General features: G+C 40.7%; 2 protein-coding genes across 5 annotated transcripts; both read right to left on the reverse strand.

Annotated features, from left to right (window-relative positions):
- Nucleotides 1–49: 49 nt before the first annotated feature.
- On the reverse strand, nt 50–10,703 carry TRMU (tRNA 5-methylaminomethyl-2-thiouridylate methyltransferase). 3 transcript variants are annotated; one of them, XM_032106928.1, is made up of 11 exons: nt 10,599–10,703; nt 10,022–10,187; nt 7,755–7,861; nt 7,076–7,198; nt 5,762–5,934; nt 4,728–4,781; nt 4,155–4,221; nt 3,237–3,337; nt 2,103–2,247; nt 1,773–1,855; nt 50–578 (listed from the first exon to the last, which is right to left on the reverse strand). In XM_032106928.1, the coding sequence occupies exons 1-11, from the start codon at nt 10,684–10,686 to the stop codon at nt 432–434; spliced, it is 1,254 nt and encodes a 417-aa protein (XP_031962819.1). In that variant the 5' UTR covers nt 10,687–10,703; the 3' UTR covers nt 50–431. The 3 variants fall into 3 exon arrangements, with proteins under 3 accessions (XP_031962819.1, XP_031962821.1, XP_031962820.1); XM_032106929.1 differs by lacking the exon at nt 50–578 and having other exon boundaries at nt 1,790–1,881; XM_032106930.1 differs by lacking the exon at nt 10,599–10,703 and having other exon boundaries at nt 5,762–5,875; nt 7,076–10,183.
- A 512-nt stretch (nt 10,704–11,215) lies between these two features.
- On the reverse strand, nt 11,216–23,079 carry GTSE1 (G2 and S-phase expressed 1). Of its 2 annotated transcripts, none has more exons than XM_032107495.1 (12): nt 22,991–23,079; nt 22,399–22,482; nt 21,637–21,700; nt 20,957–21,560; nt 19,691–19,861; nt 18,179–18,332; nt 16,610–16,987; nt 16,346–16,418; nt 15,707–15,937; nt 14,378–14,555; nt 12,631–12,771; nt 11,216–11,639 (listed from the first exon to the last, which is right to left on the reverse strand). In XM_032107495.1, the coding sequence occupies exons 2-12, from the start codon at nt 22,475–22,477 to the stop codon at nt 11,556–11,558; spliced, it is 2,157 nt and encodes a 718-aa protein (XP_031963386.1). In that variant the 5' UTR covers nt 22,478–22,482; nt 22,991–23,079; the 3' UTR covers nt 11,216–11,555. The 2 variants fall into 2 exon arrangements, with proteins under 2 accessions (XP_031963386.1, XP_031963389.1); XM_032107498.1 differs by having other exon boundaries at nt 22,959–23,030.
- Between the last annotated feature and the right edge of the window lie 1,365 nt (nt 23,080–24,444).

Here is a 24,444-nt window from a genome sequence, read left to right on the forward strand (position 1 = left end):
ACTTGAACATCATTAATTCCTTTTCCAGAATTCAAAGCACAAGCACACATTCATAGTAAAATAATCTATGTCCTTTACTAGGGACAGGTACACCTTTAAGTAAGGGGAAAAAAAAGTATTTCACTTACATGTAAGAGATAGATTTATTATTTCAGACATGATTTTTATATTAAAATTCTTTTATGTGTAACTACTATTACAGAACACCTTAGGACATCCCTTGATACATATTAGCATAAATAGCACCATACAGTCCAGCAAAATTACACCAGACTGGCATTAAACTCCTTCAGTGCTAACAGTCAAGAGCTGGGACTCTTCAGTTAACTGGCCTTAAGAACATACCAATCAACAAAATCCACATTCATTATAGTTTTTATTATTCTCAGGCAGCAAATTCTCCGAAGTCCTTCAATAAACAACCCCAAGCGTTATGTTGCTGGTTCTATTTTGTCAATCTCTTCCTTCTTTGGACTCTCCTCTCGATTTTTGCCCTGTTGCAAGGTATACACTGATGGGCCCATCCTCAGGATCTTCCCACTGCCCAGGCACTCGTCCCCCTTGTAGAACACGGCAAACTAGGAGATAAACACAGGGAGAGCCTTTTTAGCAGCTGCAGAAACCATCGTGAGCAACTGCAGGTTGTGCAAGACCTGTTGGAGAGTGAGCACGTTCATTTATACCTGTTCTGGCTAAATCTGAAAAAAACCCTGAAAAAAACCAAAAAAACACGCAAATCACAGAGGATTTGTTGGCTCACATGAGTGTATATTTATAAACATGTTGGTGGAAAATTCATCATGAACTTCTACAAGACCATCTCAAAACTCTTCAGTTACTGAGGTGGAATAGATTGTGCTGGGAAATTTCCTTTCCAAACGGGATGACACACATAACATCATCTGCATCTCCACTGGACCTTCCCCAGACAACTGTGCCCAGCCTGCAGTGGCACTTCCCAAAACAGGAAGGGGCCAAGGACTATGGCAGCAGACCATCTGCAAGGAAGCAACTGGAGTTCCCCGATGTGCTCAGTAGGTTCCTGCAGGACAGGGGAGCCCAGACCTCCTGCCTTGCCTCACTCCCTGGCAAAACAGAGCCCGGTTACAGGCTCAGCAGCTGCTGGCACTCAGGGGCTTCTCATGTCTCTCATAAGCTGTCTGGATTCTTCTCAGCTTCTCTCCACTACAAATAGTTCTCAAACAACTTCCCTCCTGATGTGACCCACAGGCCCCCAAGTATCGGGGAGGGTGGGTACAACAGATGCTGGGAGAAGGCATGCAGGGAATATTTGAGAGCCACTGTGCTGGGATGTGATGGAGTGTATTTATATTGGCAGTGTTAAAAGGCATCCCTTTTAGGCACAGCACCTCTTCTCAGTACTCTACAGGACAATGGACTTCCCCAGACAGAGCCTCCCTAAACTGGTTTGAACACTAAACCCATGTTAAGCAGCCAATTACCAAATTAACGCCTTTTAAAATCTATTTCTTGCAAACAACAACAGCTTCCATTTCTGCATATACAACTGATCACCAGAGATGTTTCCATGTATTTCTAAAACTTGTAAGCAAGTTTCTCAGACTATACAGATAATAACAGATCACTTAAAACTAGAAACAATCTCCTCGAAAACAGTTGATGAATAGTCAAAATAGAGCTAACCACTCTCACATGTAAATAAATTAATTATTTTGCTCCACCTACTCTGTGTTATTAGCCAGATAAGGTAAAACACAAAAATGGCAGGGAAACTACTTCTAATAACTTACCTGTCCAGGTGTGATAGCTCTTGCTGGCTTTACTAGTGTTACCCACACACTCCCATCTTGGTTTAGAGTCAGGACACAAGGCACTAGAGCAGAAAATTATCAGAAACACCTGACATGAGCAGAAAACCTGACAGTTAACCATTATGTTCATGTTAAAGAAGGAAAACCTAGGCTAAACAGATCTAAGTCAAGGTACAGAATTGTTGCATAACACACTGCAGAAACAGGAAGGCCAAGCCAAAACCTTTCCACTATCTGCAGAACTACAGCAACACGCTACCAGAGTTTCACAAACTGAGTAAGACAAAAAGTAAAACAAGGTTTGACTACCCAGTGCCATCTGGTGCCGAAATCTTAAATGACATTCCATCATCTTCTCTCTAACAAGCTCTGCCGGAGGTTCCTCCGCTATCCAGTGCACTCGGTTTGTCCGCAGGAGGTCTCTGTACAGAGCAGGGTGATCTCTTGATGGTGCCTTAAAAAACGTTTATTTATTGCTGATGTTTTTGCCAAAGAGGTGGAGCTTGTAAAGTGAAGCATGAAGTATAGAAGGAGCATCAAGCCATAGCAAGATGAAGGCAATGTGAGCAAGAAAGAAAGCATTTGTTAGCACTTAAGTAGGCTACAGCAAGTCTGAATGCTTTGTCAGTCTTCCACTCCCCTCAGAGTCATGTCTCTTCCTGTATGCTTTTCCCTCCAACTGCATTTCTGCCTTCTTCAGGCTGAGTTCAGAAATCTGACCTCCTTTATCCTATCTCAACAAGATGCTACCTTCTTCTTTTTCAGCTTCCCAAATGAACACCTCTCCAACAAAGGCATTGCCTTTGACAAACTCACTGCAGGGCATAAAAAAAAATTTCTTAGTGTTCCTGTGTGTTTCTTCTCAATTCTCATTTGATTATGGTCCCCCCCACCAGCACACCAACAAGTAGCAGAACACCTTATCACAATCACATCAGTATCCAAGAGGAGTAACAACTGCATGAACAGGAAGAAACATCATATGATTAGCCATTAACACACCAATTATTTGCATTATTATACATATTCTGCCTCAGTTTTCAAAATGATAAAACTCTGTCACTGGCTCCTTATTCTTTTACTAGAAAAACAAAGCAGCAATATATCATAAACCAAGATAATACGTATTTTATAAACCACGTCCTAATAACTAAGATAAAATCCTCATCCTTTAGAGTAGAAAATGAGAGTTCAGGAGATTGGCTGATTCTTTTCAGTATTTGCCTTTTGCTTGGAAAAGCTCTGTGCCAAAATCTAAAACAATTTGGTGCTCATGAAAAGCCTGTTTGGAAAATGTTTCATATCTGCTGATACACTAGTTGGTTCTTGTTTCCCCCAAGAGGAAAGCCAAGAATTCTGCCCACGTTAGGCTCATGCTCCATATAGCAGCAGTCACAAAATGTATGCATTAGTCATTTGCAAACCCGGTGTTAATTAACTCACCACATAGACATCTCCAGTGCTGACATCTTTGTCTACAACAAACCAAGCATCCTTGAGGCCTGCCAGCCGAGCCCTCTGGCCTATTGTGAAGAGGAACCAACCTAAAGAAATATAAAAATGGAATATTGCTAGGAACTTTTCATCTTTTTCTTTCAGAAAAACACATTAAAATAATTTCCCCAAAACGTTACCACTAAACAAAGAATAACAAACCAAGCTGCCTTAGAGAAGAGGACCAGTCACAAACTAAAACTAACATCTACTTGAAATTTCATCTGTACTTGAAATGCAAACTAAAGATTTCAAATAATCCATTTCACCTGTGGTATTCTTAGGTCTTATAAAAGACAAACATTTCTTTATTTCAGTTTCAATTTGTGGGTTTTTTACCATTCAGTCTTGCCAGTCCCTTACTTTTATGTACCAGTGTAACACTCTATTACCATACATTACATGGGAGAGGAACTCAATTCTGGCAGCTTGAACTGAGGACAGCAAAGGAAGAACACATGTGAGAAAAGGAAAAGTTAAGGTGCCCATGTTTGATGCTGTCCTGCTGTGTATCACTGAGGTGCATTTTCTTCTACAAAGTTTAGATACTAAAGATTATGGAAAGGAAGCACAGTCATTTTGAAGGAATTAAGTGAACAATGGTCTCCTGGTATTAAAATAACAACCACTTAGTATTGACAGAGTAACCCTAATAATTATTTGCTTTCCTGCAATATGGAACAACTAATCAAGAATCAGTTGTAGTTCAAGGCTCTACTATTGGATACAGCAAATTTTCCATGGTTTAACAAACAGGGTAAAAATTTGTAGACTCCTTTGGAATTTCCCAAAATTTGTCCCTCCAAATATAAGCAGTATTGTTCCATTTATTTAAAAGTAAGTTATTACGGTAAGTTAGCCAATTACCTTTGTGTCTTCCCATCACCTTCTTATCTTCAATGGAAATAAAGTTACCTGGTTGAGGTTCCAAATACTAACAAAGAGGAAGAGGTAAGTCACAAGACAGCCCAAGAAGACCTCACAGCATATTTCAGATCCTGTAACTACATTCTCTTGAAGCTGAAGAAGAAGAAAGAAGCAAACTCTGCCCAAGCAGCTTACTGACTCTTCCTCAATACTGCTCTCACAGAAAAGCAGGAAGGGCAGTAACTCTAGGCTTCAAGTCCCCTATCCTCACATATGTCAGGGGACAGCAGGATCCAGCAATTTGTCCCTCTCACATTCCAACCATTTGTCAGAGCCTGGCAGGCACAGGAGTGCATGTTCACTCCTTTTGCCCCAGAAAAGGAGTGACTGCTGGTAGAGGGGCAAGATACCTCTCCCAGGCTGTGGGTGTCAGCTTCTAACTAGGCTTCGGACTGCAAAGGCAGGTGGGACATTGCTACTTACTGTGGGCCACAAGCTGCTGGAGATTTTTCTATAGACAGTGACTGAAGGCCAGAAGAAAACAAAGATTGTCACAGATTTAGTGTTGCTCACCTCGAGAAGGAATTTTTCAAAGTTCCTTTCACCAATGAAGCAGACCCCCATACTCTGAAAAGGAAACATGGAATTGAATCCATAAAAGCAGAGAAAAACATTTGAAATAATGTCTGTCCAAGAAATTGTTTGAAATAATCTGTCCAAGATGGTTTTTTTCCCTCCCATATATGCCAAACTATCTTAGGCATGTCATAAACAAATCCACAACATCTGCTGCAACATAGGTAAACTAATTCTATACAGAATCGGTGAGAGCTGTAAGCACTGAAAGTAAGAGAGATACTAGGAAATAGAAAATCTGTTTGATAAATAAATACATTAACCTTGGTGACTAGATTGTATGTACATTAAAAACAGAAGTCTCTTTCATACTGAGGTACAAAAGTAACAAAATGATACAGTGATGGTCCATCTCTTGAAAAAAAACACTTTCAGAATGAAACAGGCTTTTCTTTTCCTTTCAGTTATTGCTGACATTCTTCAAGCATCCATTTACTGAGGCTGAATATAAACATGAAAAGCAATCAAGGCAGCATCAGCAAAACAACTACTGCCTGCATTACAGTTTTTAAGATCAACTCATGAAGTCTTAGTTCTCAAAGAAACGTAACTTTTTTTTTTTTTAAGAGTAACTATGGGAAAAGAGTATGATCCAATTTCTAAAGACATAGTGAAAAATTACAGAGAGGAAGCTCTTAAAAGCTATGGAGAATAAAGACCAGAGGCTTCTCCCTTGCTGTGATAGAGGATGCTTTCCTTCAGGCTCACAGCATCTGACACATTCACCTTCATCTTAGCTCTTCTGACATACAACAGTAGACAAAATACCTGCAAGCTAAAATGCACAACTAACCACAAGCTCCTGAAAGTACTTTTACGGCAGTAGCCAGCTATGAAAAATGCTTCCCAGCCTATTATATTATTCTTTTCTATTAGAAACTGATGGGTTGCCGGAGATTAAAGTTCGAAAAGTTCAGGAAAGTTGTTTTAGAGAGAAATACACATCAAAAGAGTTTTAAGTGTTACCATGCCTCTTTTTTCTTTAACACATGATGAAGGTCATGTTCTGCTGCTATCTTCTTTACAAAACTTTTTGTTAAATCCCCTAAAGGGAAGATCGTTTTCCTCAAAGCATCCTGTGAGATCTGACTTAGAAAGAATGTCTGGTCCTTAAAGAGGTCAGCGCCTTGAAGGAGTTTCACAGCTGCAAAGTTAAACACATAAAACACCTCATCATAACTACCATTAATAGTTCAACTTGCTTTAGTATTTTGACAATCAACATTTCTGTTTTAGTATTTCCAAATACATATTAAAGACAGGATTTTGCACGTTTTTCAAAATCTAATGAAAACACCCAGATATTTTCTCATCACTAATAAGATCTTGAAGATTCTGCATTTGTACAGTGCAGAATCTTACAAAGTCTTACACTGCCTCACATCTATTTCAATAGTGCATGTGTCACTGGCAAGGACATTGACAATACAAAAAACAAAAACAACTTTCACATTTCCTGTGAAAGAGAGAACAAAGATTCAAATACCTTGGAGTACACTGTTCTTCAGAAAGACACTGTTTTGCCCTGAAATCACCTCAAATCAATGATTTGAGCAATCAGTGGAGTTATTGCCAATGCTCAGAGATGGGAGTCGGACTTTTTTCTTTAAAATAGATGAAATCTCCTGATTGCCCAGATGAAATAAAACTGGTACAGTTCTTCAATCACGTTCTGCCCCCTCTCTTTAAAAGTTAATAGCTCTGCTGTTGTACAAACACTACTTACGTGCTTCTTGACTAGAACACGAACTACAGGCCAATAGTTCAGTCACAACTGGCAATATAAAATCTCAGTAACAGGGAAAGGAAGCTCATCACAAAACACTACATCTGTAAATCACAGTCTGTCCCATATATAGACCATAGGTCCAGTTGGGGCCATTTCAACTTCCCAGAAGTAAAATTAAAACAAAGAAAAAAATAAACCCCTTTAAGTCCAGAACAAACAAATGAAAGCAGAGAATCTATAAAGTAAAATCATCACTGTGGCAGCTTTGCATAGCTTCAGTTTACAAGTTTTTTTCCCTTTGGGTATAGCATGCTTCTCACCATGTATCAGACATTCACCTGACTCTTAAAACAGAATCTGTAGTATTTGAGAAGTCAGGGTCCTTTTCAGTAATGTAAATACCTTGTTTAGCACAACCAACCTTCTACAAAGGCTGGGGTCTAATCGGTAATCATTGTGTGTAAGGTAACAAACATCTCTGACTCTGTGACAACAAATGTAGTTTAAATTTCCCTTTCATATGTAGGATAAAACATGAAATGAAGTCACAACTTACTATTTCTAACTTCAAAACGGTTTCTGAAAAGCCTCTGTGGTCTTCTAGTATGTTTCTGTTGAAACACTTCCTCATCCTCCAGTGAGGTCCTGGCATAATGCCCAGTAGCAATTGCATCTGCTCCTATCAAGGAAAAAAACCCAAATATAACATAAAGGCACAAACTTGAAATTCACAGTTCGAAACAGGATTGCAAACATACAGCAAGAAAAGCAGAAAGCAATGAAAGAAGAAAACCTAGAGAAGTCTTATACTGACAATAATTGTACTCCTCCTATTTAAATAACGCAAACTATTCACCAGCATGCCAGCACTTGTGCTTTTGTACTTTAAGGACAACTTAAGAATGTAGAACTTAGTGGTCAGGTCAATGCGTGTCCCTGAAATAAATCTGTTCCTACATATGAGCAACCTAATCTAGTGGAAGATGTCCCTGCTCAGGGCAGGGGAGCTGGACTAGATGATCTTTGGAAGTCTCTCCCAACCTGAAACATTCTATAATTTTGTATGCAAAAGCAATCTTAAAACCAAATACTTTGTGATTACTGACATACTACCACAGATATATGAGTTAGGCATGCACATGGACTCATGTATTTCCCCACCTTTTAAAGAGTTTGTTTCCTTTAAGCATTTCCACGGCACACACTCTGTACTGACACACTTGAAAATACCTTACCAAGGTTATCCACAGCATAATGCAGAAAGTAGTTGAATTTGATGTGCTTGTTACACAAAATATCAGGATTAGGCGTCCTTCCCAATTCATACTCTTTTAAGAGGTCACTGTAAAATAAAGACTCAAATGTCTATCAGAATCATTAATATGCATAATACTATCAGAAACTGGACAGTGTTTAACTATGAGAACCTGAGTGTCCCAGTCTCAGAGAAGATCCAGTTATACTAAACATTTTATGTTAGAAATAATATTAGATTGTAATGTGCAAAAAAACCCAATCCTTGGAAGACTTTCCCCAAAGTGCACTGAGGACAGGGTCAAATTATCACTTACAATCTTGTAACCCCGCTTTATTAAATTAATATTCCCTCTGGGCAGATGTGGCTGTCCACTGTGCACATCCTACCCAACTCTTATGGAATACTTACTTTCAGAATTAACAACCCTATTTAATTTTTCAGTGGGACAATGTGGTGGTACACACCAGGAGTGTCTCAGTGGAACAGACAATAACTTCAGCTGCAATAACGTCACCACAAGCAGTCATCACTCATGGGGCTTAATTTTAGAGACATTTTCCTGTCCTTTTTTTTCCCCTTCTAGAAATTCAAAGCTTCTCAAAGTTATGTTGTCCTTTTACACTGCTGCACAATTACTTAGTATTTATTATTCACTTGAAAACACTGAAATAATAACTAATGAAATTAAACCTGCATACAACATTGCCCTGAGATATCAAAAGGCCTCATCACTGCATCATTTTGCTTGCTGTCAATAGCCACTGCAGTCAAGAGGAACTGAGGGCACAGACTGGATTTAAAAGAACAACAGCAATCCTAGTATTTGGTTTTAGTTTTCTCCATCTGAAACTGAATCACTTGCTTCTGCCTTATGTGTGATACATTACATTAGTAAATAGAAAATAAAGCAACATATCTTTTACTTTCTCTAACTCCTTTTTAAAAGTTCTGAATTCAACAACTGCTGCTAATAATTAAATCACCTGGGTCTACCCAGAGATGCCTCCCTCTTGCTGGCTCACACTGTACTCTTATGGTACACTGGGAGTTCTGTAAAGGACTCAGCACAAAGCCAGACTCACATCAGTTCAGAACTTCTAGTAAAGCACAGAACGAGAGAAAGGGCAATGAAGGATGTCTACAGGACAGAGTTCCTTTTCTCTAACGCAAAGAACTGAAACAGGCTTTGCAAAAGCCATGGAAAAGACAAGACCTGGAACAGTTGTCATGATAAAAGGTGTCTTATGGTGAATAACCCTTTTAAGAGAGATCCAGAGGAGGAGTAAATTTAAGGTCAGTGATGACAGTAAAGAAAAAAGGATTCTGAAACAAACCAAGACACTTGTAACAGAGAGTTAGGAAACACTGTATTAATAAAGCCCAAGAAGTTTTGTAGCACTTATTCATTCTCTCACAGCAAAAATAGAATAATGGAATGAACTTCCCCAGCAAAGGGCTGTTTTGCTGTTTTCTTCACTGACTATCCAAAAGTTTGGTGCTCAGCATGATGTCATTTCAACATGCAGTACAAGTAGCATGACCAGGTTATTCCTCGCTTTCAAGTAACGTAGTAACAGCACTACTTAAAGGGGGATGATGAAGATCAGGAACCAACTTTTATGTACTTATGTTCAGCGCATAAAGATAAATTATGCTGTTATACCAACATGTCCCTTCTTCTCCTACCTTCCAAGAAAATCTCTCAGCTTTTCCTATGTAGAACGTCCCTTAAAGTGAAATAAATTCACAGAAAATCTGAGCACCCTCTTCACAGAACAGCTTCAAATTCGTTTTAAGTTTAAAGAAACAAAGGCTAAGTCACAATCATTTTATGCTAAACTGGATTCAGCACACACTATGTAAAATGCTCTGTGTAAGCTGCACATACAGACAATAACTGCACCCCATTAAATAATTTTTTTTCAAGTTGCAGTAAGGTTGGGCCAGTACACGGGTAGCTGAAGAAATAAGCTGCAACAAAGCAATTGCTACGCACTACCACAAGGAGAAATCTCTTATTAATTTTAAAATAACACATTAAAACCAAGATATAAATTCTGACCTTAAATACAAACAAGAGAAAAGGTAATTCCTCAATATTTAACAGGCTTCAGGGCTTTCTCTTAGCACTGATAATACTGCAGTGAATTGCCATTGCTCATTATCTGTCCATTCTTGCTTTTCATTATAACATGGTACCACACTAATATACTGGAAAACCAGCTAGTGTAAATGTGTTTCTACCTGAACACTTCGTTCCAGTATTCCTTCACGTAGGAAACCTGGTGAAACGGGATATCAAGCTTCTGGCACACCCGGTAAGCATCTTCACAATCTCTGTCAATAGAGCAAGCTCCTCGCTCATCCAGAGGGTCCCAGTTCTTCATAAACACACCTGTCACCTGGTACCCTATTAAATGAAGGCGAGAATGTCTTAGAAAGTTAAATTCCTACAGCCTGGATGCAAACCCTGTGTTTCTCAAGAATGGCTTTGGTAACTGCATCTTTCCGAAGATGGTGAGTAGTCCTGTGCTAAACTCTACAGCAGAGTTATTGTATAGCTATGGTTTTTTTCTCTAGGTAATAGCTAATCCAAGCTCCTGTGGCAACCTAACGCGACGGTAAGCCCCAGCTCCCACCCCCTCCGTCGCGGCTATTCTGCCGTCCCGGCGGTGCCCGGCTCTCCGCGCTGCCCTGCCCGGCGTGCGGCCGCTCCGGCAGCCCGAGGGGGCGGCTGAGCGGGCACCGAGAGGGGACACGCGGCCCGCGCAGCGCGGCACAGGGCACGGCCGGCCCCGCCGCCCTCACCCCCGCCCCGCACCTCGGCGGCGGAGCAGCAGCGCGGCCACGGCGCTGTCCACGCCGCCGGAGACGGCGCAGGCCACGCGGCGGCCCTGGGCCGCCAGCATCGCCCCCGCCGCCGCTTCCGCCCGCCCCCGCGCTCCCCACAGCGCCGGGCCGGGCACGCGCCTGCGCGCCGGGGCGGGGCGGGGCGGCGGCGGCACCCGCGCGGCCGGAGGGGAGAGCAGCGGGAGAGGGTCCCGGGAACGGGAGAGGCGGCCTCTGGCCCTTCTCAGGCCACCCAAAACCCACACGCAGGCCACAGGGCCCAGCATAGTGAGTTAGACAAAGAAAAACAGAACAAAACATCTCCCTTTGATTGTCTCATGGCCGTTATCCCTGAATAAGCCGCAGTTTATCCCAGCTAGGGCCAGCCACGACTAAACCATCGGGCAGGAACAAGCTGCTGTCTTCTCCTTTGCATTACAGAAATTCAGGTGGTGCTGTTGATTTATTCCACTGGCATTCAGTACTGAAATGTTTGTTTCCAAACTTGCTACACCACCCTGAAGTCCACTAGCTTTTACCTACACATTAGCATTTGTAAGTGAAGCACTAGAAAAGTCTACCCCCAGCATGCAATAAATTGCTATTTTGTACACATTCAGCACACAACTCATTTATTGTAAATTAAAACTTTTTTGTACATAGAGGAATCAAATGACAATTGGTAGGAAGTAAGGAGGCAGGTTTCCAATTCAGAGAATATACCTTTTTTTACCTTAGAACAATATCATTTAAATACATCCATTGCAGCACATCCATGAACAAAACCATTACCAGACTGACTATATCAAGACTGTTAGAATTCTATTTTGTTAATGCAGTTCAACAGATAATCTACAGCCATCTCCCAAAAATTATACAAGTGAAGAATAACACCTAAAACACTTCAAAGATCACAATTGCCAAGAATTCTTCATATTTCAGTTCAAATTCAGAACTTGAGTAGAGGGGAATCCAGATTTTCTTTGTTTACATCAGGGCTCAGAGTGATAAGAGGAGAACTCAAATCAATTAGCTGCAAGAAAAACAATAAAATTTAGCTAGTGTAGTCAACTGTTGTGCATAGCTACTAGCAGCTACAATCTGTATTATTCTCAATTACTTGTTTTGTTTAGAGTTCCTTTTAGTATCCAGAAGACAAATACAAGCACCACACTCAAGAGTTTGTGTTCTGGTTTTTTAAAATACGCTCATTCTTAGACAAGCATAAGCTTCTCACAAGGTGGTTATTGTCCATACTTACCTTAAAAGCCTAAAAGGCTTTTCTGAGTTTCACTACAATGCATATTCTAATTACAGTGCCATCCAGGCAGGACACAGCACTTCTGAACTCCTCTGAACATGCCCCCCCCAAGTCAAGAGTTCTGCAATCCTCCTCTTTTGACAAAATTTGAAGGGCCTGATACTCAGTTGAGCCCAACTACATCTATTGTCAAAGGCTGCATCCTCATAGTTACCAGCATTCATCTGACAATAAATAGAGGTATCTACCTTCAAGCCACTAATGCATGAAAAGCACTTGCCTAGAAATGCTTGTAAAATTTAGAGCAGATTCCAACAGCACACATCTTCCAGCTAAGGAGAGGATTAGAAAAGGAGCTAAACAGGAGAGGCCACCTTTCTTTTTTGATTAAAAAGAGTTGCTGCCAAGAACTGAAAATGTGCAAAAAAGGGGAAACAAGAGTAAGCATGCCAATTCTCCTGAAGACAACATTCATTTCCTGCTTCAGAACAGTTTCATTCTATAACAACTGCTTTAAGTAGTAAGTTCTTTCTCCATCCTCCTCCTTTTCTTATTTGCAGATTGCTCACTGAGCTCTAGTTCAGAACACACTGTTTGATTTTAAACATGACATTCTCTTAAGAGCACCTCATTATGTATATCATATTGAGCTAATATTAAATATTCCTACAGTATTGTGGAACTGCTTTGGAGACAAGGGTATGTAGCCAGCTGACATTTTTCTGCTAACATACTTGCACCAGATTATTTGAATAAAACTTACCTTTATCTGCCCAGATAATACAGGCTTTGGAGAAGTAATCTTACTCACTTCAGGAGTATTGGAAAGGTCAATCAAAGGTCTACTTTCACATTCAGAAGGCTGTGGGAGAGATTTGTCTACTCCAGTATCTAGCAGCAAAGCCTTTAAAAAAAATAATTCAGGTTTTCTCCTCTGTTCACCAAGCTTCCTTCATATATATTGTGGGAGTCAATTTAGCTTATACAGCTATAATAATCACAGAACAGGCTTAATTTATAGCTTGGGTGTTTTTCATGCAGGATTCATTGCACACAGTGTAAAAACCTCAGCTCCTGCTCTGCCAGTGGCTAGCATCACAGGGAAAATGCAGTAAGACAAAGCAAAAGAGATCCTATGGCATAAAACAGTTTTTCACTTAAAAGTAGAGTTAAATGTAAAACAGAAGATTAATAACCCTCTTAATAGTTAAATGATTTAACTACAATTATTGTGCAATGTTATTTAGCCATAGAAACTGTTCTCTACAGCTTCACACTCTAGTTATCCTTTGGTCCAGTTTAACTACCCCATACATGTACTAAGCAATTCTGAAACAGAGACTTTATGCCCCCAAGTAAGCTAACAAGGAACATACTGATGCAGTAACATCAAGTAATTTATCTACACATTATTCTACACCTGAGTATTTGTAAAACAATAGCCACTTTGTCAGGTTAATATTTCAGAACTACAACTTCAGTCCTTTCTTTTTAATGCCTGTGGAGTACCAGCTTTCAACATGAAGCCACGACATTCCTGGGAGAGGGAAAGTGTTCACTGAACTAATTACTTGACACTTAAGTTTAGTACTATGTGGACTTTGGGGTTTAATCCTCCCTCGCTGCAGATTAGCACTCCTGTTAGGTGACTGAATTTAGCTACAGTAGTGTTTTGGGTTTGGGTTTTTTAATCCCTGAAGGAGCTTTATGGGTGCAAAATGAACTGCCCTGCAACACTACTTTTTTAATTGAATCCAACAGGATTTCACAGTACTCTTCCAAAAGTGGAAATTTAATATAAAATCTGCAAGTATTTGACAGGGCATTTGAAATGGGAACACACTTAGTGGAAATACTGAACAAATTATGTTCAATGCTAAATACAGGCACTAGAGGGTGCACATGGTTACAGCTAGTTGGGCACCACAATATAAAAAAAGACATTGAGCTATTAGAGAGCACCCAGAGGAAGGCAACAAAGATGGCAATGGGTCTGGAGGGGAAGCGTTATGAGGAGCAGCTGAGGGCACTTGGTCTGTTCAGCCTGGAGAAGAGATGAGGAGAGACCTTACTGTGGTCTTGAACATCCTCAAGAGGGGAAACACAGGGGCAGGTATCAATCTCTTCGTTCTCGTGATCCGTGACAGAACTCGAGGAAACATCATGAAGTTGAGTCAGGGGAGATTTAGGTTGGATAGTAGCAAAGTATTTTTCACCCAGAGGGTGTTTGGGCACTGGAACAGCTCCCCAGGGAAATGGTCACAGCACCAGCCTGACAAAATTCAAGAAGCATTTAGTGTGATTCCTGAGTGTCCTGAGCAGGGCCAGGAGTTGGACTTGATTCTGATGGGTCCCTTCCAACTCAAAATATTCTATTATTTCATGATTCCAACGCATTTTAACTTCATGTATACTGAAGTGGTTTTCCTACTTATCCCTTACCTTGAAATAATTTGGTTTCAAGCAGTTTACTTAGTAATTTTGTAGGAAAATGTATTGTCATTTCTTACCTCAGGTTGTTTCTCTTCAGCCAGCTCATTTTGTACTTCTGTCTCTTTTAATACATTTTCTACTCCTTCTGTAGCAGTTTTCTCTGGTGAGAAGTTAAGTGCAAGAGGTAGTACAGGTGGAGGAGATGTATCATCTTCTGAAGATGTCTGTCTCTTACTGTCTTGTTTCTGTTTAGAACTACGGAAAAGAGCATCAGCAATAATTGAGCTCTTTAATCAGCATTAACTACTAAAGACAGACAACCTAATTTCTAACCTCATTTTCTCCTTTTTTACCCCAAGTTTTAATGACCAAAAGGCTTCCAATATTTTTATTCAAATAAATGGTAGTTACCTGCAAAATCCAAAATATTTCATTTTGCAATAGAAGTATAGCCTACCCATGCAAAAAAAAAAAAAAAAAAAAAAAAAAAAAAGGAAATGATTAAGAAGAATTTAATCTTATTTATCTTATTTGACATTTCTGTCCAGCCTAAATTTCACACAAGGTATTTTGGTTGGGATTTTTTTAAACTTGGAAGAACTAGCAAAGAGGCATTGATCTTGTCTATCACTGAGCAACCCACTTCAGTCCCTACTGAAAGGAAGTACTGACACCGGCTGGAGGACCAGAGGCTGTAATCTGATCAGTATGATAAAGTCACTGTAGACAGAATAATTGTTTCCTTGAAAGAAAAGACCATTTGAGACATTTGACCTCAGTAGCATGACAGTTTTCTAGCCATGAATCATTCCTACTTTAATACTGCTCCTCTCCACCAGCCACAAAACAAGCCTGCATACATATGGCCCTTGTCAGAAGATGCTGGGCTGATAATATGGAGAACACTACTTTCACAGAAAACAAACAGAATTAATAAAAGCATAAGTAAAGCTGCTCAGAAAATAAAGTTTAAGTCAACTAAATCCTTGGCTTTTTGACTGATGCTTTAAAAAGTGTAATTTTACAGACCATTGGCAACAATATAAAACAAAAGTTAGAAGTAATATGCATTTTAATCAGCTATTTCCCTTCATCAGAAGGCAATAGCAAAATGACACCAGAGCATCAGATACAACTCTTAAATTGTTCCCTAGCTCAAGAAATACAAATAATTTCCTATTAAAGCTGTAATTCTTTCATGTTAGATACTGACTCACCTCAGTACAGCTTATAGCATTTTACCAGTCACAAGTTATAAATTTTTATTAGGCTATACAGCTTTTTTATGCTCAAATGCTTTATTCTAACATTTAGCAGAGGTCCCTGAAACCCAAGAGTCATCACTAGAATTCATTGAGGCAGTTTGCCTACAATACTCATTTCATATATGCAGATTTCTGTCTTACCCAGCTGTAAAAGTCTTTTTGGTAGAAAAGCTGAAGCTTTGCTGGAGAGATGCAGCATGTGGAGAAATTGCTGTTCTTGGTACAGTTTTAGGAGTCACTGCTGGGAACCCTGAGATCCGACGGATGGGTGTAGGTAGGCCAGACCGTTTCACACTGGCAGGAGTCATGGTGGCAGACCTCTCAGGAAAACAAAAACTCTGGCCTTTCATAGGAGTGCTGACTGCCATGGCACTAGAAGAGGAACATGCCTTAGCCAACACCTTCTAGAAATTGTTTGAATAACACCATTCTACCAAACAATAGAAATCCATTCCCCATTGGTCAGCAAGGGAACAGTATTCAACTTAAAGTTGATAATCACAGCATAGCAGGGGCTTTACTTGGTAAGAATTATTTTATGAATTATTTTAGTCTATTTAGCACTGCAAAGAAACCTCTTCTGAATAGAGTGGGAGGGGTTATTTGGTTTAGTTTTGGGTTTTGATTTAAGTCAGTTCCAGTAGGCATTAACACATCTAACTTGGCATGTCTCAAGGGACTAGATAATTAAGTTAGAACTTTTAAGACTGTTGCAACACCCAACCATGTCACATGCTGAGAAGGATGCCTCAGTGTATTCAATTTTCAGTGAAGCCCTACCTTCCAGGTGTGCCACAAAATGTTAATCCGAAAGATGGTGTTGCTTTTGGTGCCAATTTGTTTGGTGTTGCATCTAAAGAGAAAAGTTTTGTTAATTGCTATCACATTAATATTTTTTTCTTTTATAGCAGTTATCTTTCAGTTAAATACTAATTTCTTCCCAAAGCTGGACAGAAGTGTAATGAAACAAATCACAAACCTTCAAGGTAACATTTGCTTTTAATAACCAAAGTAGCAGACAGGTCATACAAAGTATGTGCTTACCTTGAGTTTTCACAGGAGCCTTAGCTTGACCTGTGGAAACAGACAAAACTCTAGCCTTGGGCTTTGCACACAGGCTTCCTTTTAGTGAACTCCCATCTTTATTCTGCTGACATAGCTGCTGCAGACTGGGAACAGAGCTTGGTCTCTGAATTCCACTGCCTGCAGTCTCAGATGATGTTGCAGAAGCTGAAGATTTAGTCAGGCTTACGGCACTAGATATTTTGGGAGTACTAGCTGATCTCACTTGCTTCCTGGATTTCTCAGTATTGGCAGCCTGCAGAGATGACACTGTGGTAGGTCTGACAAGGGCCAGCCTGTTTGTACTAGATGAAACCTTAGAGCCACTCACACTAGCTTTTGATGATATGCTTGATTTCCCTGAAATAGAAAATTGTACTTCTGAAGTTTTTGACTAGGCAGAATAATTATACTAACACAGGAAAGAAAAATAGAAATTTACAGCATTTAAATTTAGGTTCAAATAATTCAAGTTTAAGGAGAATATATACAACTACTGAAAACCTATTCCTCAAATTCTTCAGCAATACTATTTTACGGTCTTCTCACCAAATTCCCAAATTACTGCAATCAGGTGAAAGAATATTCTTCAAGGAATGCCAAAACAGCTTGCAGATTCAAATTACTTCCAGCATTTTCTCCCAGCATAGCTGGCCCTGTTTCCTTAAGCAGCCTTTCAAGGAGGTAACAGTTTGAGTTACACTGATTAACACCACAGACTAAACAACCCCACAAGCATTTTTCCCAGATTTCTGTAAAGTTCTTACTTTTAGTCTGTAGGTTACTTTCAATAAGAAGAGAAATCTTGATTAGACAGTTCTATTGCATAAAATAGTTCTTACTAAGCTTTTAATAGTATGTTATTAATCTCCCAGAAACAAGGTGCAAATAAAAATTTGCTGTAACTTGGTATTTTTATAGATGTACAAGAACTGTAGTCCTTACATCTGTCAGTGCTTTTAGAAGACTATTTTCCTGATCCTTTGAGGCTTACTGAAATGGTCAAATTGATGGCCTCAATACAGTACAAGCCTCTTGGCTGTGTTATCTCCCTAGAGGTGTTTTTCCCATCTGCTTGGGTAAAGCTCATCCTTTATTTAGGCTTACAGAAATGTGGAATAAAGCCTTCCACCTTCCTTCCAAATTTCAGTTGTTTTGGCAGGTTTTTTTTTTTTTTCTTTTTTTCTTTTAATTCCAGTCAGACAAGCTTAGAGCATTCAGAAGCTCACGTTCTTGGCTATAATAGAGAAGATCATGCATAAAAGGAACAGAATTCCTGGGGCATTGCTTCCTTTCTAGCTGTGTCAGCTGCTCACATGTAGGCATCGGGCTTGGATCAATCTAGTTTCTACAAATGATGTATGTCTAACATTTATCTTTAGTCCACAGGGATTTACTGGGCTAGCCTACAAAATTTTATTCTCCATACAAAACATTTCTTAGTGCTTGAATGTACTGGACACCATTAAAACATTTCCAAATCCAAAGTCCAGAACATGCTTAGCTATTTCAAAACTGATTTGTGGCACAAACATGTAGTAAGAGCGTTACCTGTTTTGCCTATAGGAGAAATGGGTAAACTTGAATTAAGACTTGATGAGTTCATGCCGGAAGCTGATGATGAAGATGATGATGATGTAGTCTTTCTTGTGAGACCACTGGCAACACCAGGACGTTTCAGATATGTCATCTTCTTTAAGCCAGGCTGAATCAAAAGCAAAAAAAAATGCCCTATTTAACACATGATTTTGCCATTATTTGTCTTGGTATTGTAACTTTTTACTCGTGAATTTTGGAGGAGCTCCTTAACTCAGATGACATTTTTAAAAGTGAATTTTCTTAGAGAGAGATCATTGTATCTGGATTATTATACGGAACTGGAACATCAGACCTAGGAGGCAAACAATTATTTTTATTCCTGCCACAAACCTGAGTATGGACTTAAAGGAATTAAAGAATAAAAAGAGTCAGCCCAGGCACCAGTATATGCTGGGCACCAAGGAGCTGGAAAGCAGCTTGGCAAGCAAGGCCCTTGGGAGTGCTGAACATGAGCCAGCAATGCACCCCTGCAGCAAAGAATGCTGATAGTGTCCGGGGCTGCACAAAGAGGAGCGTCACCAGCAAGTGAAGGGAGCTGATCCTGCTCTCTGCTCAGCACTGAGAGCCCACACCTGAAGATCTCCCTACAGTTCCAGGCTCCCCAGTACAAGAGTGATTTGGAGCTACTGCAAAGAGTCCAACAAAGGGCCCCTAGAGTGATTAAGGGACTGGAGCATCTCCCACCTGAGGAAAGGCTGAAAGCTGGGACTTATCAGCCTGGAAAATACAAGGCTCAAGGTGGATCTCATCAATATATAGAAATATCTGAAAGGACAGTAGCCAGTGGCACCCAGTGACAGGACTAGAGGCAATGGGCAGAGCAGAACACAGGAGGTTCTACTTCTGAACATCAGGTAACACTTCTTTTACTTCAAGGGTCACCAATCACTGGCACAGGCTGCCCTATGAGGTTGCCAAGACTTCATCCTTGGAGATATTCAAAAGCTGTCGGGCCATGAGCCTGGGCAAATGACTCCATGTGGTCCTGTTCGAGCAGGGCATTGAACCAGATGACCTCAAGAGGTCCCTTCCAACCTCAACAATTCTGTGATTCTGTGACATGGCACACAGCATTAAAACAGGCATTTAAAGCTTCAAAGCAACTGACAGCTGTAGGTATACTACCCTCATGCAAGTTATGGCAACCTTTTCATATGGTATAGTTAGCTACACACATCAAAAACTTTCTTACAGGAAACTGCTCATCACTTACCTGCAGCTAGTGCTTTAAAAACAAAGGCATGCTTGTTAATCCAGCACATTTACCGTTGCTCTTAAGTACATTCATTGCATTACAGACTTAGAACACACATTCAAAAATGGCAAATATAAAACATAAATTACTTTTCCTTAAAATCATTTTACACAACAGCTTTAAATTAAATTAGAAAGTAAACTATATTAATTTCTTTTCATCAGAAATACTACAGAACTTATTTTCATATTAAGGAGGCTTGCCATTACCTTACTTGGTGCAGGAAGGACTTTTGTGTCTTGCACTGAGGAACTGCCGCTGAATGAAGACTCAAAGGCATCTAAAGCAATACTAGATTTATCGGAAATTACATCTTCAGATGATCCCATGCTGTTCAAGTCTCTTTTTGTAGAAATACTAGTATTTTTTCCTCGTTTGAGCTGCAAATTTCAATGCAACATTTTAATAGGTACTAGTGCTTCTAGAAACCACTATAAAGCTTTTTACACACATTGATTCTGTTCAGAAACAGAGACAAAAGTCAATGAAGCCTCCAAACCCAGTGAAGTCTTTAGACAAATACAGTCTGAAGTAAGTCTAGTGATTGTATTTGCCAAGTACTAGAACATGCCTGAACGCAGAGACTGGACAGCAACTTAAGGGCAGTTCTGCAACAATTCATCAGTACAAATCCCATAATCACATTCACCCACATACTGTTCCATACTGTAACTGTACCTTACAACTATATTGGACTCTCCACTTACTATTCTTCCACTTTACTCTGCCTTCCAAAAAGTGAGACATTACAGTAGTAGAATGGATCATGCAAACTGTCTGTTCAGACAATGGGGTATAATTTGTCTAGTTAAAGTGTTTAAGATCATGTCTTTCCTGATAGCACACAAAATCAAGAAGAAATTTATACCACAAAGGAAAATCAGAGTCCTGTAATTTCTATAGGTGATGGTTCTTAAGAAGCCCCTACCACACCTTCAGTAAAATCCACGATACATACTGGAGCCTAAGCCATAAAGTGTAGAGCAATAAAATCCAGAAGATATTTTATCTAAAGACTGGGATTTGTGCTCACAAGGTCACTAACACCACTGTTTCCTTGCTATCCCAGAACATTTCCATTGACAAAGATTAACAGTAAAAAAGGCCACTTTTACACATTAAGTGTAAAATTACACATGAAGTGTAACAGTGTAGTAATTTTGCCAGCAACAGAAGTGTTAGAAACCAGTTAGAAGAGAAGCCAAGAATTATAGTATTCACAAAACCAGAATACAACAGAAATGTACTTGCAAATGCTCTACATTGTCATAACAGATAAAGTAACTGGTTACTACACCATAGGACCTGCCCTTTTTTTTTTTCTATATATGTTTTCTGACTAAGGATCTTATGAGGTAGAGGAGCATCAGAAGATTAAAGTCCACTTTTAAAAATAAAAGATTGTAGACAGGTTAAACATTCCTAAAACACAGAGACCTTACTTGAAGAAAATGTTGCCCAGAACCTGACTTTACCTTGTCAATTGTCAACAAATTGCTTTTCCCAGAAGTAGATGAAGGTTTTGCCATTGGCAGTTTGCCAACTGCCTTTGTGTTTGTTTCCTGAGTTTTCTGTTCCTCTGTCAGGGGCAAACTAGCATTTTTTGTAGGAGACACACAACTTTTAACAGGGCTGTTGTTAGGAGGAGCAGGAGGAGCACGTACTTTGCCATCTGACACAAGTTTATGCGATACCTTCTGAAAACAAGGTGGCAGCTGACATGCCAGGCTATCCTGCACACAGTATGTCTCCCGTTTAACAGCCCTGGGACTTATTGCTATATTTTTGTTTCTCAGTATCTTCAGCTTTGACTTTGAGTCCTCCACAAATGTTTCTACAATCTTGTTTTCCTGTTCTTCTGATTGGCTTATTTTACTCTCCTTGTTCTTGCTTCCAGTCTCTATCTGCAGTGCCAACAAATGAGCTTCTTTGAAAATTTCCACAAATTTCTCTCCTTGAAGTGGGCTCCACATGAGTTTATCATCAGAAGCAGACACACACTTTTTTGCTTCAATACTGGCAGCAATACATCTTTCTTTGTGTCCCACAGGTCCAACAAAAACTTCATCTTCATTTCCACTACAAAGAAAAATAGTTTAGCCCAGCACCTTACGTGTGTCAATTCTGAAGGGTGTACAGTACTTACATTACTTACCTTGTTGAAGAGAGTGAAAGGTCAAAATCAAACTTTTCATCAGTCAGAAGAGGAAAGTCTGAAACTATAACAAAGATTTTATCACAGCATGGATTTGCAATGAAAATGATTGCATTATGCTTTGACAATTTGGTGAGTGATGTCAACTGGCAAAAAAAGCTTTAGCTACCAAGTTTAAAAAATTAAACTTAGAAAAACATGCTTTAGGTCCAAGAAATTTAAGTTACAACTGCGAATATGATCATAATTGTGAGATGCCCAAATATTCTGAAACAGCTCAATGGTGATTTCTAAGCAGCTGTAACAGGAACATGGAACACAGCTCATCAGCAGCCTCCAATTAAAATGAGCGAGAACATGTAATCTAGAGCTATGTGACAATGCATTTGTCCCATTCGTCAGTTCTTTTCTTGTTCAGGCTACCACAGAACAGTAGCAGGAACCAGTGAGAAAGGCTCCTTTTCTTATTAGTTAACAGATACACTAAATAAATCAGCAGCTGATGGACAAGGAAAAGGGAGGAGCTCAGATTAGATATATAGAAAGGAGGTTGATGACATCAGTCACTATTACACAAGCTTTAGCACCATGCTCCACAAGCTCTCAGGAGGCTTCTGAGACTGGCAACAGCAGCCCATCCAAGGAAATGAGTACACAGAACATGAGATAAAGCAGACAGAGGTTGTCTACTGATATGAGCTGTCCTAACCTATAACAGGGAATATACCACATGGAGAATAACTCACCATATTCTACACCTACCATTGCTCATGCAAATATCCAGTTTTGCTTCAGTCACATGACTCAGGCTATGTGCTGACATTTCTTTTTTTTCCTCCATAGTACCTGGAAAATATAGAAGTAGACATGCAGGAGGTTTAAAAAAAAACCCCAAAACCGAACAACAACAGGGTCACGGACTTTGATGATACTGCTGAATTAGTGAGGGGGTAAACATTCCCTCTGAAGACTCTCATACTTAGGGAGTGCCACACAGAATCACAGAATAGTTAGGGTTGGAAGGGACCGCTGGAGGTCATCCAGTCCAATCCCCATCAAGGCAGGGTCACCTGGACCAGGTTACACAGGAACGCATCCAGGTGGGTTAGGAATATCTCCAGAGTGGGAGACCTCACGACCTCCCTAGGCAGCCTATTCCAGTGCTCTGCCACCCTCCATGTAAATAAGTTCCTACTCACGCTGAAATGAAACTTCCTGTGTTTTAGTTTAATTTAGTATTACTACTCATCCTGTGGCTGGACACCACCGAAAAACTGGTTTATGGGATGCCACACAGTTCACCATCCCGCCGACCGCCCCACCTCAGGCGAGTTCGCACAGGTGCCTCCCTTACCCGACCGCAAGGGCCCCTCTACGGCCGGGAAACGGGGAAAGGCCTCCGGGCACGCCGCCGCCGTCACCGCCGGCCCCCGCGCTCACCGCTCGCCCCTCACCGCCACCGCGCACGAGCCGCGCTGCGCACCCGCCCGCACTTGGAAAGCGCGCCCCGCTCACGTGACGCGCCCGGCGCGTCCTCATTGGCAGGTTCGAAGGATACACGGGCCCTCCCGGTGCATTCTGGGGCTTGTAGTTAGCAGGGGCTCCCAACGGCCTCTCTGCTGGCTGCGCAGGCCCCATCACCCCGCTCGGCCCCGTCCTCGCCCCTACAGCGGGCTCTGGCCTTGGACAGCCCGGCTTGCCTGGGCGGCCTCGGCAGCCGCGGTGCTGGCAGCAGCGCAAGGGAAAGCCTCAGCAGCGTGTGGGCATTGCTGAACGTCTCACCTTGAGGCCGTGCCGGCGTGCGCGGTGATTCCAGGCAGCACCGCCGTGCTGGCTGCGGTGGGGCCAGCGCGCCGATTCCTGTGGTGTCCTTGACACCTTTGCTGGATATGGTTTTCCTAGTAATTTAACTTGAAGTGAAGCTAAACGGAGGTTCAGCTTGGGCATAAGGGGAATTTAATCACAGCGCGATTAGACATTGGAATGGGGTGCCCAGGGAGGTGGTGGAGTCATCATCCTGGAGGTGTTCAAGGAAAGACTGGATGTGGCACTCAGTGTCATGGTCTGGTTGTCACGGTGGTGTTCAGTCAAAGGCTGGACTCAGAGGTCTTTTCCAGCCTAATGGATTCTGTGATTTTGTGAAGGGGATGTATATCTAATCCTAAAGTGGCATAAGGAATAGCAAGATGCCTGGATGTCAGTCCCAACTGTGGATTGTTATTATCAGTCCCATTAATACAGCCTGACTGATAGGGTAGTTTTAAAAGTAGAACCGTGTTAGTAAAAAACACTAGGAAAACACCACTCTTCACATTTCTTCTAACATTTAATGCTGCACAGTGCTTAGGGTTTTCTCTTAATGCATGCATGGCATCAGAAATTGTGTTCCAGTGATGTACTCTGTTCCAAGTATTTTGGGATGACTAAATCACTCGGCTGGAATTTATCAGCTGAATAAGAATAGTTAATCATAACCTACAGGTTTTCATATAGATAAAATACTCTATAATCTTTTTTCCACTTAACCATTTGTAATTTTCTACCTTTCATGGAGCCGCACAAGCAGTATGTATGTAACTTGAGTATATAGCTAGTATCCTATGTATTGACAAATAGGCTGGGACAAATAGGCTTCTGTGCTGAATATTAACATGCTCACCTCACACTTTTCCTCCCTTCAAATGACATGAGGAGTCCCTCCTGGCTGGCAGTGGTCAGTTGCATGGGGAACTGTCAGGCTTAGTTGCTTGTAAAACAGGCAAATCTTCATTGTTACAGTTTCTCTCTTCCAGCTTTTTACATCAGGAT

The sequence above is a fragment of the Corvus moneduloides genome, chromosome 4 (genome assembly GCF_009650955.1).
Source record: "Corvus moneduloides isolate bCorMon1 chromosome 4, bCorMon1.pri, whole genome shotgun sequence".
Lineage (NCBI taxonomy): Eukaryota > Metazoa > Chordata > Aves > Passeriformes > Corvidae > Corvus > Corvus moneduloides.

Excerpts from the sequence above, each read along its gene's own strand:
- TRMU (XM_032106928.1), bottom strand. The coding sequence starts at position 10,686 with ATGCTGGCGGCCCAGGGCCGCCGCGTGGCCTGCGCCGTCTCCGGCGGC. Across the intron at positions 4,782-5,761 it reads ATGTGTTAAAGAAAAAAGAG|AGTATGGGGGTCTGCTTCAT; the intron begins GCATGGTAACAC and ends TTTCCTTTTCAG. Across the intron at positions 1,856-2,102 it reads TCGGCACCAGATGGCACTGG|TGCCTTGTGTCCTGACTCTA; the intron begins GTAGTCAAACCT and ends TTTCTGCTCTAG.
- GTSE1 (XM_032107495.1), bottom strand. The coding sequence starts at position 22,477 with ATGGAGGAAAAAAAAGAAATGTCAGCACATAGCCTGAGTCATGTGACT. Across the intron at positions 15,938-16,345 it reads TTTTGTGGCACACCTGGAAG|TGCCATGGCAGTCAGCACTC; the intron begins GTAGGGCTTCAC and ends TTCCTCTTCTAG. Across the intron at positions 11,640-12,630 it reads TATTATCTGGGCAGATAAAG|CTAATTGATTTGAGTTCTCC; the intron begins GTAAGTTTTATT and ends TTTTTCTTGCAG.